Source organism: Balaenoptera ricei, chromosome 19, assembly GCF_028023285.1.
Source record: "Balaenoptera ricei isolate mBalRic1 chromosome 19, mBalRic1.hap2, whole genome shotgun sequence".
NCBI lineage: Eukaryota > Metazoa > Chordata > Mammalia > Artiodactyla > Balaenopteridae > Balaenoptera > Balaenoptera ricei.
In genome coordinates, this window is record NC_082657.1 from 44,535,046 (window position 1) to 44,550,935 (window position 15,890).

Consider the following 15,890-nt stretch of genomic DNA (forward strand, 5'->3'; position numbering starts at 1 on the left):
TAAATGGAATCATATAGTATGTGGCCTTTTTCTGGTTTCTTTCACTTAGCATAATGTTTTCAAGGTTCATCCATGTTGTAGCATGTATCACTACTTTATTCCTTTTTAATGGCTGAATGGTATTTCATTATATGGATAATGCCACAGTTGGTGCGTACGTGTTTTTGCTGAAGCTCTACTGCTACAGTGATGTGGAATTTAAAGCTACAAATGTGAAAGAAAAGTGATTGTGTAATTTGGATTGAAATAACATCACAAATACTGATACTTAGAGATTGAGCTGATTAAAAAATTGTGCAATACTTTACCTTATTTCCAAAAGAACACAAAACGTGAGGCTGCAGTCACTTTTAACTTTCTGTGAAGTCTTAAACATATCCTCTGATATTTTACTTTTGGAAAGATAAGCAAGCTATTTTGTTATTTTTGTGTGTGATTAGCTGAATATTTACCCAATTTAAAGACTTTATAGAATTCATTTTATATAAAACATTTAATTGTTCTAGGACAATGGGTTTAAACCCTAGGTCATATTCTAATACATTTTCTTTTCACAGTTTGAAATAAACCATCATTATTTTCAGTGAAAAATGTCTGAATGTTTAAATGACGTTATTAAATTACCAAAGTAAGAGAGTTTTCGTTTCTTTGTACTTCAAGGTTTGGTATTCATGAATGTATGAAAGTGCCAAGCATTTACTTTGAAGGTCTACACATAAAACTGTATTTATTTAAATGTGAACATCGCAGTAAATCACAGGATCATCTAAATATTTTAAATTACAATTCCAGGCACTAGCCTTGATTATGAACTGTAGCCATTTTCTGAACCCATTTAGGAATTTTCCAAAGCAGATCAGTGGTTTTCTTAGTCATGAGAAAACTTTTATAAAGAAGTAATAAATCAGCTGTTTAAAAATTTGGTAATTTCGTAAGGAAAATATTTTTTGACTATGGAAGTAAATATGAATAAGCTAGATTATGGAATCTTTGAATCTAAAAGATGTAAGTCATTGATGAAGAATATAGAATCTGATCATGAAGTTGACCTTTCTCTGCTATTAGATGAGGATTATCTTTATGTTTAGTGTGAGAATTTAAAATAATGAGGTAGATTGATAAGTGAAATGCTGTGCTCCTGATTGTGTAGCACCCCCTCCTCTGTTGGAAAGAGTAAGTGGGAATCTTGATTAGTAGATGTGGTAAGTCAAGTTATATTGATAGGCAATTCAGAGGGTTATTTTAGGTTTAGTGAGGTATCGAATATGAGGTCGTCACAGTTACTTGTTCAACTAGGTGCATACCAGTGGAGTTTTAAATTCACAGTGTGGAAGGGAATGAGCACTTATCAGAACAGAAGGAAATGTGTGGTTAAACGGTTTCAGCTATAACTGTAGACTGTTTCCCTTGGTCCAAATGGGAGGAGAAATGGAACCTTATGTTTTTGGCTTTTTTTCCAGTATCAGTAGAAATTGATTCAGCATGGTTTATTGGGGCCCTTAACAGGAAAAACAGTTGTGTTTACTAGCGGAGGGGAATGACTTAAATATGTACTAAGAAGACATAAGTCCTCTAGGTTTTATTTTACAGGTGTCTCAGTCATTTTTGTTGCATATTTATAATTACTGACATAATTAATGATTTAATAAGTTATTCTTATTAAACCTCTGTAAAACAAGAATGCCTCATGACTTTTTTTGTTGAAGAAACTGCTGAATTGAGTAAAGAAAAAGTTGATGCTTCCAGCTTTTTCCTCAAAATGAGAAACTGCCTTACTGACTATATAATTATAGGTAATAAATAATGCTAATTTTAGCTCACAAAAGCAGTGGGATTATCTGAAGAAAATATATTTGGTTTAAGCAGATGAAGAACCTTATTTATAAAGATATATTGGATAACCTGGCATTTTGAAAACTCATTGAAGTCCTGCATCCTCTGCATTTAAAAGATCTTGTTAAGGCAGTAAATGATAAAAAAAAAAAAAATCTATGCTGATTTTTATTCAGAAGCCCGTGTTAAATGAGGTAGAGAAGACCTAAAATAACAATGTTGGGGTTGTTTTTTTTTTTGAAGTACTTATTAGAATAAAATGGTGTTATGATGAGGGAGATTGTAAGAACTAACAAATTTCTCTTTTCTTCTCTTTTATATTTTCTTACTATATCACAGTAAAATACCTCAGGATGATAGCATTAGCACCTTTCCTTTCTTGATGGATCCTTAATTGCTCTTGAGAACAACTATATTTACAGGCAATATGAAAATTAATTTGGTGATCAAAAATGAAAGTGATTTAAATTTGGAAATCATACCTAAAGTGACTTTTGCTCGAGGGTTATTTACTTGAAACAGAAGAATTCTCTTATGTTTAGTATGCATAAATAAATGTTGCATCAGTTAAGGTTCTTTGGCTAAAAGCGGTAGAAATCAACTCTGGCTAACTTAAGTAAAAAAAGAAAAAGAAAGAAAAACAGCATTACTTACCAGGAATCTATGAGGTAGCTTATAAAACTGAAAGGAAATATGAAGAACCTGACCCTGGGTGGCTCCAGGTATCCAAACAGGGAGAAACAGTGCGTGCTCTCTTCAGGGGCTAGTGAATTCCAGTTGTTTTACATCTTTATGTCTTCCTATTCAAGATTCAAAAATTAAAGCAAAGTACCTGATTGTCCTAGCTTCAGCTGCAAAAGAAACAATGTCACTTCAAGTATCACCTTACTACAGTTTTTACAAAATCTGTAAAACTTCCTTTTAAAAATAATCTGGAGGGACTTCCCCGGTGATGCAGTGGATAAGAATCCTCCTGCCAATGTAGGGGACACGGGTTCGAGCCCTGGTCCAGGGAGATCCTACATGCTGCGGAGCAACTAAGCCCGCATGCCACAACTACTAGAGCCCGCATGCCACAACTACTAAAGCCCACACACCTAGAGCCCGTGCTCAACAACAAGAGAAGCCACCTCAATGAGAAGCCCAACTGGAGAAAGCCCACACGCAGCAATGAAGACCCAACACAGCCAAAAATGAAAATAAAATTAAATCTTTAAAAAAATAAATAATCTGGAAAAATTGTGACTAGAAATAAAATCCTGGTAAACCAGATTAACTTAATTTATAGAATATGGTCAGAGGCTATGCTTTGTATACTTTCCTACAATTCTTAATTTTATAATTGTATTTATTTTTTTTCCCCAAAAAAACCCAGTTTTCATAAGTAAGTTTATCCTTTGTTTTTTATGTGTCTGATGGCTTATTATTGGTTTTCATCCTTCTTTCTGTGTCTTAGGTATATTTGAAGGCTCCCATGATTCTGAATGGAGTCTGTGTTATCTGGAAAGGTTGGATTGATCTCCAGAGACTGGATGGTATGGGCTGCCTGGAGTTTGATGAGGAGCGAGCCCAGGTAGGGTGACTTCAGGCTTTACTGACTGTGGTCCCTTTTTTTACCCCTAATCTTGCCTTTGTGTGGAGATCTATTTTACCCAGTCTTTAAGAGTAAGTATACAGTGCTGCCCTGGGAGCCGCAGCTGGTCCCGGCCTTGCAGCTTGCGGGGGAGGCTGCCTGGAGGAGGCGGCGACAGTGGTGGCGGTGGTGTGTCCCTGGGCCCCTGGACCGCAGCTTCTTTACTGCCAAGTCTATCCATCTGTTCATCCATCTGTGGGGGTCCACAATGGCCACCTTCAGCCGCCAGGAATTTTTCCAGCAGCTCCTACAGGGCTGTCTCCTGCCTACTGCCCAGCAGGGCCTTGACCAGATCTGGCTGCTCCTTGCCATCTGCCTCGCCTGCCGCCTCCTCGGGAGGCTTGGGTTGCCATCCTACCTGAAGCATGCAAGCACCGTGGCAGGTGGGTTCTTCAGCCTCTACCACTTCTTCCAGCTGCACATGGTTTGGGTCATGCTGCTCTGCCTTCTGTGCTACCTCGTGCTGTTCCTCTGCCGACATTCCTCCCATCGTGGCATCTTCCTCTCCGTCACCATCCTCATCTACCTACTCATGGGTGAGATGCACATGGTGGACACTGTGACATGGCACAAGATGCGAGGGGCCCAGATGATTGTGGCCATGAAGGCAGTGTCTCTGGGCTTCGATCTGGACCGGGGCGAGGTGGGTGTGGTGCCCTCGCCCGTGGAGTTCATGGGCTACCTCTTCTTTGTGGGCACCATCGTCTTTGGGCCCTGGATATCCTTCCACAGCTACCTACAGGCTGTCCAAGGCCTCCCGCTGAGCCGTCAGTGGCTGCAGAAAGTGGCCCAGAGCCTGGTGCTGGCCCTGCTGTGCCTTGTGCTGTCCACCTGTGTGGGCCCCTACCTCTTCCCCTACGTCATCCCCCTTGATGGCGACCGCCTCCTTCACAAGTGGCTGCGAGCCTACGAGAGTGCTGTCTCCTTCCACTTCAGCAACTATTTTGTGGGCTTTCTATCTGAGGCCACAGCCACGTTGGCGGGGGCTGGCTTCACCGAGGAGAAGGATCACCTGGAATGGGACCTGACGGTCTCTAAGCCACTGAATGTGGAGCTGCCCCGGTCCATGGTGGAAGTTGTCACAAGCTGGAACCTGCCCATGTCTTGTTGGCTAAATAACTATGTTTTCAAGAATGCTCTCCACCTGGGGACCTTTTCAGCCGTGCTGGTCACCTATGCAACCAGCGCCCTCCTGCACGGCTTTAGCTTCCACCTGGCTGCGGTGCTGCTGTCCCTGGCATTTATCACTTATGTGGAGCACGTCCTCCGAAAGCGCCTGGCTCGGATCCTCAGTGCCTGTGTCTTGTCGAAAAGGTGCCCACCAGACTGTTCACACCAGCATCGTTTGGGCCTAGGGGTGCGAGCCTTAAACCTGCTCTTTGGGGCCCTGGCCATCTTCCACCTGGCCTACCTGGGCTCCCTGTTTGACGTTGATGTGGACGATACCACAGAGGAGCAGGGCTACAGCATGGCATACACTGTCCACAAGTGGTCAGAGCTCAGCTGGGCCAGTCACTGGGTCACTTTTGGGTGCTGGATCTTCTACCATCTCATAGGCTGAGGCACGTCTGTGGACCCTCACAGCTCCCTCAAGAACCCTCCTCTGGGCGCCAACTCTGATGGGGGATGAGGGAAGGCCCTTTCTCTAATTTTTGACCCTCTTTTTTGACCCTCTCTCCATTCTTGACCCCCCCCCCCAAGTACCCCTGCACGCGCGCGCGCGCACACACACACACACACACACACACACACACACTTCCATCCATGGGCCTCCCTGCCTTCCTTGTCTCTTTTTATATATAGTTTGTTGTTATCAAATAAAATTAGGAAGTATTTTTTAGAAACAGTAAGTATAGAAAGTCTCATGTTCTCATAATATTGATGAATTCTGAAGAGATTGAGACCCAAATTTTGGTCCTGGTTTGGGGAAAGTTTTTCCTTCAGTGGTTCTGAATTGCACTGGATTACCACTGTGTGCTTAGTGGGGCACTGCAAAGTGTAGTAGATGGTTCTGTTTAATATTTGTTCTGGATCCTTAGCACATTCTGAGGGGGGGAAAAAAAAACCCAGTTTAAAATAAAATGTAGGAGCAGCACTTTTGAAATGGCTGAGTGAGGAGCTTGGCAGATTCTCTCTCCAAAAAGCAGTGATTAAACTTAACAAAATTGTAAACAAACAAACAAAGACCCATTTAAGGTCTCTGGAAATTAACCAAAGGACATATATTGAGAGGCATTTATTCAAACGAAGCTAGTGAATTTCAGTAAGAACAGTGATAGTCTGGCCTTTTAGTTGGGAGCTGCTCCCATCTCCCTTAGCTCTGTGGTTCCTCAAGTTCTACCCTGGGCAGGCAGGACGAGCCATGAGGACTGGCAGCTCTGCTGTCCTGTCAGAGGGAGCTGACTTTATTTAGAGCAGCACTTGGAAAAATACATGTCCAGGGCTGTTGTTGAAAACAATAGCAGTCTCTGTGGCAAACAATTGGAGAAAGCTAATGTTTCAGGAAGCAACAAAATGGCAGACTAACCAGAAATTTATCAGGGAAATCTAGGGAAAGAGATAGCTAAAGTAAGCCTTATTGAGATCACACTTAACCTCTCATGGTCCAAAAGGCTGTGTACGTGTGCAAGGCTACACCTGTTCAGGAGAGGACAGAGAGAGCCCTTGAAAGCTACTAGTCCCTGGCTGAATACAGGGTAGACTGATAAACTCCCTGCACTTTGAAAGTAAGCCACACACAGATTCCATGGCAAAGGATTAGAAGGCTTCTGACTCAAGGTGTTTAAGCAAAACCTCTGACCAATCATTGGCTGACCATTAGGTTATGCTGACCCAGGGGCAACCCCCTAGAAAGCAAGGCTTAAAAAGAAAAAAAACTAAGCAGTGACATCAGAGGCTGCACACTGCTGGGGAAACAGACTCCACACAACTAGGCAAGTCACTAAGTAGACAAACAAAAAACAGCAACAACAAGCTGGAGGCAGGGGTCAGAATTCAGAGTTGCTACAGTATATTATCTAAAATATCCAATTTTTAACAGGAAATTACAAGACATGCAAATAAGCACAAAAGTGTGACTGATACTCAGGGGAAAAAGCAGGCAGTAGATACTCTGAGGGAGTTCAGATGATGGTTCTTAGTGACAAAAGACTTAAAAGCAATTCTTTTTCAGTATGTTCAGAGAACTAAAGGAAAATTTCTTCCTTTAAAGAATTGAAGGACAATTATGACAGTGACTCATCAAAGACAGAATATTAATAAAGAGATCTAAATTTTTAAAAAGAATCAAGTAGAAATTCTAGGATTGAAAAGTACGATAACTGAAATGAAAAATTCACAGACTCAACAGATTTAAGCTGGCAGAAGAATTAGTGAACTTGAACATAGATTAATAGAGATTATCCAGTCTCAAGAACAGAAAGAAGAAAGAACAAAGAAAAATGAACAGTATCAGAGATTGTAGGACACCAGCACGCAGACCAACATATATGTAATGAAAGTCCCAGGCGGTAAGGAGAGAAAGAAAGGGGCAGAAAATATATTTTAAGAAATAATGGCTGAAAACTTCTAAATTTGACGAAAAATATTCATCTCCATATCCAAGAAGTTTAATGAACTCCAAGTAGGGTAAGCAGAAAGAAATCCACAACTAGGTACATCATAGCCAAACTGTTGAAAAACAAAGAGAATCTTAAAAGCAGCAAGAAAAAGGCCTCATTACATACAAGGGAGCCACAATAAGATTAAGAGCTGACTTGTCTTTTGAAATTATGGAGGCCAGAAGATAGTGTGATGACATATTCAAAATGCTGAAAGAACATGTCAGAGTATCTGATTATTAGCGGTGTTAATTTTTTTAGTTGTTTAATATTAATCCTCTTAATAAAGTTAAAATAATGGCAAGAATAAAAAGGAGCTCTCTTTTTGTTATTTCTGTTATTCCCATTTTGTTCTCCATATATAGAAATGTAGGAATTTTCTTCTTAAGAGATCAAAAAATTAAACCTTCCTAGTAAAAAATTCAGGCTCAAAGTTAAAATTCTTAAGAAAGAATCTCTGCTACCTTAATTTCCACAGGGATAAGGAATACCTAATTCCTTCAGAAAAATAGTAAATAATTGGCAGTTTAGAAGGCTGTTTCTGTAAGAAGTGATACAGCAGATTGAATTTATGTAAGGGTGAATTTCAGATTAAGTTGACTTCTAAAACTGAAATATTTTATTAAAGTGATAGGTAAAAATTTAAAGTTTAGCCCACAGTATTTTCCATACTGAGAATTTCCCAGGCTTTGTTGCCCTGGTCCACAAATTGGGCTTTATCACTATAAAGTAAGTACCATCTGTTGTCATAGTAAACTAATATAATAATAGGTCTTACATAATATAAAAATTTTAAAGCAGGGGATACCAACCATTCAGTCAACAGTCAGCACTTCTCTGGAGCTTTCCCCATCCCCCAGTCTTCTGAAAGATAGTAAATGTAAAGAGGCAATGAAGTATAGAAGTTAGGAGTAGGCACTTCATGGTCATGTAATTGTGATTCCTGCCCCCACCACTTACCAGCTATTGTGGATGGCATGTTTGTGTTCCCCCAAAATTCATATTTTGAAGCCCCAACTTCCAATATGACTGTATTTGGAGATAGGACCTTTATGGGGTCTGTTAAGGTTAAATGAGTCCTAAGAGTGGGGCCCTGATATGGTAGGATTAGTGTCCTGATAAGACATGCACAAGGGAGCTAAGCTTGCTCAATCTCTTTCTCTGCCATGTGAGAACAAAATTCTCCAGTATATGCTCAGGTACCGGGTAGGCTAAGAGATAAACGGAGGATAGTCACAATTACATTCTTAAAAATTAAATTGTATAAGTATTTCAACTGAAATATTTTCACAGGTATTGTCTTTTTGCCTTTGTTCAGAGTACCTTTGACAAACGTTGGCAAGGATGCGGAACAACAGTTGGTGTGGTGTTTGATTACATAAAGTTGACACAACATTTGGCAATAAATACTAAAACTGCACATGTGTATACCTATGATCCAGCAGTTCTGTCCTGAAGCATGGTATGCAATGGGAATGAATACATATATTCATCAAAAGATAGGTACTAGGACATTGTAGCAGCATTATTGGTTAATAGCCAGAAACTATAAACTGCCCAAATGCCCACTAACAGTCAAATGGATAAATTGCATGTTCATACAGAGAAATACAATGAAAATGAAAAACTACAACTAGCATACCAATATGGGTGAATTTCACAAATACATTGAGTGTATTAAAAAAGCACATGCTATATGAATCCATCTATATAAAAGTACAAAAATAGGTAAAACTAATAATACATGTTGTTAAAAGGAAGGATAGTGGTTTATCCTTGGGAGAGGAGGGTAGTTCCTGGAATGGAGGAGAAGACGACCTCTGAGATGCTGGTGCTGTTCTGTCTCTTCATATGGCTTTTAGTTCAGTTTCTGAAGATTCGTCAAGCTATCTTTTAGGACAGTGCTGTCCAGTAGAATTCAAATGTGAGCCACATTATGTAAATTAAAATTTTTTAAAAGCCACATTTAAAAAGGTTTGAAAATTATTAATTTTTACATTTTATTTATCCCAGTATATCCAAAATATTATCATTTGAACATAAAATCAATATAAATATTTATTGGGATATTTACCTGTTTTGGTAACAAGTATTTGAAATCTAGCGTGTATTTTCCACTTACAGACTCAAATTAGCAACATTTCAAGTATGCAGTAGTCACACGTGGCTAGTGGCTACAGTACTGGACAACACAGCCTTAAGATATGTGTACTTTTTTGTATGTGTAAATAGTTCAATAAAATGTTTTAAAAGTTTCCCACAAATGAAGATATTTCTGAGTATAATTGTATAAACTCAAAATTGAATCATGTTTGCTGATTGTACTTTCATTTCTTTATTTTCTGTAATTTGTAGGATAATTTCAGTGTTGTCTTCATCTGTTTGATTTTCAACAATTGCAATTCTCTAAAAGCTTGAAAAACTGAAAAATTTGGCGCTTCACCATTGAATACTTTAATCAGAGATTTCCAACTAATTTTGAACAAAATATAACTGAGGACTCATTTACAAAAAAAAAAAAGATCAATGCCATTTTAGGAACTAGGTTGATTTCATAGAAGTTCTTCAAAGGCTCAGATTTCTAAAATCCAAAGTGCCTGTATAATGTCATGTGAATTTATTTGTATTCAGCATCAGCTTTGTCACAGAAATTTTATAGTTCAGTCACTTTAACTATGGATACGTAAATATATTTGTAATTTATGCAACTCTAATGTCTAAATGATTGGTAGAATGCCTCACTACTTTGGATAAGAATTGTTTGGATAACAATTATGAATTTCATGTGTACCACAACTAATTACTAGTAAATTTCTATTTCATAGTTTTAAAAATTCACTGAGAATGTTATTTTTTATACAGTGTTTAAATGTTTGCTCCACCAACATTTGTATTTGTATTATCAGTTTAAGAACCAATAACTTTATCTTCATTTTTGTACTTTTTAAATTAGCAGTCACAAAAATATGTTTCACCTTCAATATAATGACCTTCCAAAAGCTCTATTTTGATTCTATAATATGATTAGAAAAATTGAACCGTATTGGGTTGAATAGATTTTCTATTTGAAGTACCTAATGACACTGATGTAAAACTGGTATCCTTCAGCTTTTTGCAGGATTTTTCTGTCAGCAAAGCCAACATATGAACAGCTTTGCTTTTTGTATGTTGACGAGAATGTGAGTGGAAATTTAGAAGAGTCGTTTGATTTAAATAAAAAGTTATGTTTTACATAATGGTGTTAAATGTACCGTCTGCAGCTGCACATGTTAAATTGTCGCCTTTGAAGTATATGTTGATGCTTCTTCAGCAGATTTATTTCTTTTGGTTTTCATGTGATCAGTAATATCATTCTGGTCCCCACAGAGAATAGGAAATGTCGTTATTTTGTACAAATTATGCATTCATCATCAGCTTTCTTGGAAACGAATTTGATTCTTAATTTTTCATTAAATATATACTTCTATTTTTAAAATTCATTGCACAGAAAGGTAAGTATTACCAAACTGTAAAATAAATATAGTTGTAGATTTAGCAATACAATAAAGACAAAATCAGTGTAGCAAGAATGGTTAAGAATAGTCTATATATATGCTCTATGAGAGCACTGCTCGGTCTTTATTTACCACATGGGTTTCACAAACACCCAGCCACCTTTTATGATGACCCCACCTGACTACTTTGTGCAGACTGTGGTATAGACCGTGGAGTAACAGGCTAGTATAACAAGTAGCTGGTGGGGACTGGAGTGCTGAAAGCCTTCCACCACCTGAGTCTAGATAGGGTTGTTTGTCCTTATCCATTTGAGCACACTTTATGGGTGAGTGTATAGTTTTATCAGTAAGTACCCTTTATGCTGTCCTTGAAAGGGAGGTGTTACTTAAGTTCGCAACAGGAATGGATCAGGATAACACTGGATCACTGATCATCTTTCAGATTTAACCATTTAAAGTGCAGACTCTGTTCATTGCACATACATTTCACATCTTACTAGAAAAGACCAAGATAGAAGCTGGAATTAGAGAATAGAGAGCTACCAAATCTCTCTTAGCTTATTTTACTACAAATATTAGTAATAATACTTTTTTAAATTTTAATAAGGTAAAAATCTATGATCATTGCTAGAATACACATTAGTGGCTAATAACTTCCTTAGGGAGTTAGATTACATCTTGTGTTATATGCTCTCATTTCATCTTGTAATCCTTTACTATACTCAGTCACAACTGATAATTATATATTGATTTTTGTAATTATTTGTTCATTGTCCACCTGCCCCTCTAGACCAGAAACTATAAGGAAAAGCACCATTTGCTCCCACACATTGTGTGCATGGCACCCAGCACAGTGACTTGGGCATGGTAAAGACTCACGGAATATTTGTGGAATAAATGAAAAAGTGAATGAATGCACAGGACAGAAGGGATATCCTGTTATCAGCAGACATGTCCCTGGTTGATACCTAATCAAATAAGAGAAAGTCCTTGGCATTTGGGAACAGTGTTCTTTTGCAGGTGCCTCTGACTTATGTAGTACATTCTGAGAATACAGTTGGTATTTATAGTAATGTTTAGTCACGTGTAAATTTTACATGTTCACAAATGCTTATAAAATAATAGCATTTATTGAATGTTGTCAGGTAGTGCACTTAAGCATTTTTATATGTTATCTCATTTAATCTTGAGACGTAAGTATTAGTACTACGTGCATTTTACATGTGAGTTTACTGAGGCTTAGAAAATGAAATACCTTGCCCTGGGTCACAGAGCTAGTAAATGCAACATAAGAATGGAGACTTGATCACACCTTTCAGTTTTGTTTAAGTTATAGACTTTGTGTCAGTGAAAATTGCAAGTATCAAACAACCCTACTAACAGAGCCAAATAAAGGATTTATCACACAGAGTAAGATATCAACAGTATGCAGTTCAGGCAATGATATTATCAGGGGATGTGGGTCTTTTCATTTTCCTGCTGTACTATGCTCAGTGTGTGGCAACATCCCCAGTATTATGTTTGCAAGATGGTTGCTGTATCTCTGGTCATTGCATCGGTTCCCAGGAAGAAGGAAAGGGGACATGTCTCTTAAATGACTTTCTCAGAAGGCCCATTCATTGACTTACACTTCTATATCATTGGCTAGAACATAGTTACCTGGCCACCCCTTGCTGTAATGAAACTAGGGGAGTGAATATTGATGACTTTTTTGGCATTGTTTTTGATATTTTAGTTTCTTCAAGTGTGCCATTGAAAATCCTAGTGTTGAGAAGTGCGTGACTGCAAATCATGCACTTGAGCATCCTGTGCTGTAGACAGCGAGGGAGCTTTAAGTTGGGGAGTATTGTGGTCAGATTGTGCTTTAGAAGGCACGCTCTGATGGCTGTGTTTTGGATTGGGGGATGACAGAATGGAAACAGGAAGAGACTTTGCAGTAATTTGAGTGAGAGGTCTTAGGATCCTGAACTAGGAAAATGTTTGTAGGAATGAAAAGGAGCCTAAAGATTCAAAAAATAGGAGGTCAGATGGATAGGATTTGGTGGTTGATTGGCTCTGTGGAGACAGGGGGAGAGCGAAGTGTCAAAGGCAGCTCCGGTTCTTGGCAGAAATGAGTGAGTAGTGCCACCATCCAGACTAAAAAGTGTAAAGGGAAAGTTTAAATTGGTTACCTTTTAGACACAAGAAGTTTGAAGTATCTGGGTTTCCTTCAGATCTTTATCCATTAGTTGGGAAAGGATTAGGATAGATTTGTTATATGTTACAAATAAATTTTTCTTGATAATATCCCTTGGAATTTTCTTTTTGTTGTCTAGAAGTTTCTAACATTTGTACAGTTGATTCTGTTAATATTCTCTTTTATATTTCTGGCTTTAGTGTCATACTTAGAGCGCCTGGCCTGTCTTATCCCCACACTGTAGAAGTATTTACTAATTTCTTTTTCCTTATACTTCTATGTTTTAAATATTGACTTGATCAGGATTTTACTTTGGTGAATAGGATAAGGTAAGGACAGAAAGGGAAGAGCATTTTCAGTTGTTAGAATATGACTGAACACGATTACTATTTCCAAGGTGTTATAATAGAACATGAAAATACTGAAGTTCTCTTTTAGAAGTTGCTCTGACTTTTTTTATGGCTTTGATGTTTTGAGAAATACTCTGCTGTTCATTTCTTTCAAAAAATAAGACACCCCCAAATTTTTTTTATTATAAATCAAAATTAAAATATCTGTTTCATATATTCTTATGACAGCAGGAGGATGCATTAGCACAACAGGCCTTTGAAGAGGCCCGGAGAAGGACACGTGAATTTGAAGATAGAGACAGGTCTCATCGGGAGGAAATGGAGGTGAGAGTTTCACAGCTGCTGGCAGTAACTGGTTAGTACTTTCCCCCAAACTCTCAGGCTCTATTTGTGATGTTTGTGCATAATGATTTTAAATAGTTTAGTAGTTTAATGTCTTTCATTTTTTAAAAGTTGTACTCTGTGACTTTGTGTTTATTAAATGTAATGGCTATAAAGAAAGTTAGTCTTAATTTTAAGGTTGTACATGAATTCCTCATTTATTGGTCCTCAAAAAAAAATATTTACTATAATAAGATATATTTTCTATTAATTGATTGATCCAAATATCTTACCTCTTTTTTCTTATCTTTCAGATTATATGTAAAAATTACCTTATGTTATCATAAGATACATATTTTTAGAACATTATTAAAACTCTCTGGGAGTAACATTATTTCCCACTTTTCTATAAATATTTGTCTTGATTTTGTAACATTATAATTTTCGGTCATTTGTATAGTCTCTTCACTAGAGGAAAATTTATTTTCAAACTACTCAAAGAATGGAATTAACCTAGTCTATTTTTCTTTTAACCTTTTTATGGTAAAGTACACACCAAATCTACATCAAAAAATATGTAGCTTAATTATTAGAAGGCTAATAACACCCTTATAACCATCCAGGTAAAAAAAAATTAAAATGTGACAGTTACCCCAGTAGCCCCCTCCATGTGTACATCTAATTATGACCTTTTCCCTCCCTTCAAAAGTAATAATTTTCTTAATTTTTATAGTAATCACTTCCTTGTGTCTTTTTATAGTTTTATTACCCATGTCTACTTCAGTCTTAAACACTCAAATTTAGTCTTGTCCAGTGTTTAAATTTGATATGACTAACAATGAAATAGAATAATTTCCAGGCATTAAAAAGAGTTCTGGAGATTGGTTGCACAACAGTGTGAATGTGCTTACTTAACACTACTGAACTGTACACTTAAGGATGGTTAAGATGGTAATTTTTATGTTTGTAATTTTTCCACGTTAAAAATATTTTTAAGTCATTGTTACATAGTAGAGAAAATGTTGTTTTTTCATTCACTAAATTATATGTACACTGTTTAAATTAATGTAAAAGTGTGTGTGTGTGTGTGTGTGTATACGTGTGTGTACAAAGACAGTGGTTAAGAGCCCAGACTCTAGAGCCAGATGGCAAGATCTGAATCTGGCTCTGGCACTTTGTCACCTCTGACAAATTATTTCACCTTTCTGTGGCTGAGTTTCCTCATCTATGAAATAGGGCAAATTGTGCCTATCTCATAGGGTCATTGTAAGGATTAAATGAGTAAATACATGTGAAAGCACTTTTAGAGAATATGGCACTGACTAGGTGTCAGCTGATATTATTGGTATTATTTCATATATATGTTAAAATATTTTTTAAAAAATAAGTGAAAAAAAATCAAGCCTACTTAGTGGTTAGTTTATGAAATAAAATTATTATCTTTTAATGGTTGATATTTCCCTTTGTCAATGAGTGAATTGATTTAATAGGCTGATAGCAACTGATGATGTCCCGAAGAATACTTTCTAGCTAGGGGAAGGGACAGGAGGGATATAATGCAATACATTTTTTTCTTTGAAGCTTTTACTTTTTTTTTTTTTTTTTTTTTTTTGGCCGCACCATGCGGCATGTGGAATCTTAGTTCCCCAATGAGGGATCGAACCCGTGCCCACTGCAGTGGAAGCGTGAAGTCTTAACCATTGGACCTCCAGGGAAGTCCCTGAAGCTTTTACAGCTCTTGTGATCAAACTTCCCATGGCATTTTCTTTGAGAATCCTTGTATCTGTAATAGTAAGAAGTTTTCGAATGTATAATATGCATTTGTTAGCTTATACTTCTGAACCTTCTTGCTCATGCTGTTCGTTCCCTGACTGAGAATTTATTTTTCTACCCATTCAAGGCCCAACTTAAATGTTATCTGTCAATCCCTTCTCCAATCTTCTTAATCATAATTAGCCCTTCTACTTTGTCGTTTCCAGAGCACTTCTCATTTCTGTCATTGTTCTTATTGAACAGTATGTTAAAACAATTATAAAGTTGTCTGTACTCCACTGTAGTGTGATCACCAGTGAAGTGGGGCCCCTGATTTTTTGACCTCCACATTACCCACCACAGTGTTTTGTACATTGCATTTAGTTGTCAAATGGAGAGCTTCAAAAAATAGCTCCTACTCTGCCTGTCTGAAAACTAGAGCCTGTACGTTAAAGTAGAATAATACATGTCAGTGGTCTCCGGAAATATTTTTAAATGTTTATAATTTGTTGGTTTATATTAACTAGGTAATTTATTAAGTAATGAACTCCAACTGTGTTGTGCTAGATTCTGCATTAGGGGCTGGGAAATATGTAGATGAAAACGCATGGTTTCTGTCCTTGAACATCTATCAATCTTGAGGGAAAATAGATGTATAAACAGATAATTGCAGTCTGCTTTAGCAGCACCTGTACTTAAAGGGGAACAGTGGCAGTGCAGAAGAAGGAGCAC

General features: G+C 37.4%; 1 protein-coding gene across 4 annotated transcripts in view; it reads left to right on the forward strand.

The window, feature by feature from the left end:
- CBFB (core-binding factor subunit beta) overlaps positions 1–15,890 on the forward strand; it is a 62,175-nt gene that overhangs the window by 32,606 nt on the left and 13,679 nt on the right. The window contains exons 4-5 of one of the 4 annotated variants that reach the window (XM_059904306.1): positions 3,290–3,406; positions 3,711–9,927. In XM_059904306.1, coding sequence (XP_059760289.1) covers positions 3,290–3,406; positions 3,711–5,027 — 1,434 coding nt within the window. In that variant the 3' untranslated portion in view covers positions 5,028–9,927. Of the gene's footprint in view, positions 1–3,289; positions 3,407–3,710; positions 9,928–13,313; positions 13,441–15,890 lie in introns of those variants that run through there. The other 3 variants (XM_059904308.1, XM_059904310.1, XM_059904309.1) reach the window with 3 other exon arrangements.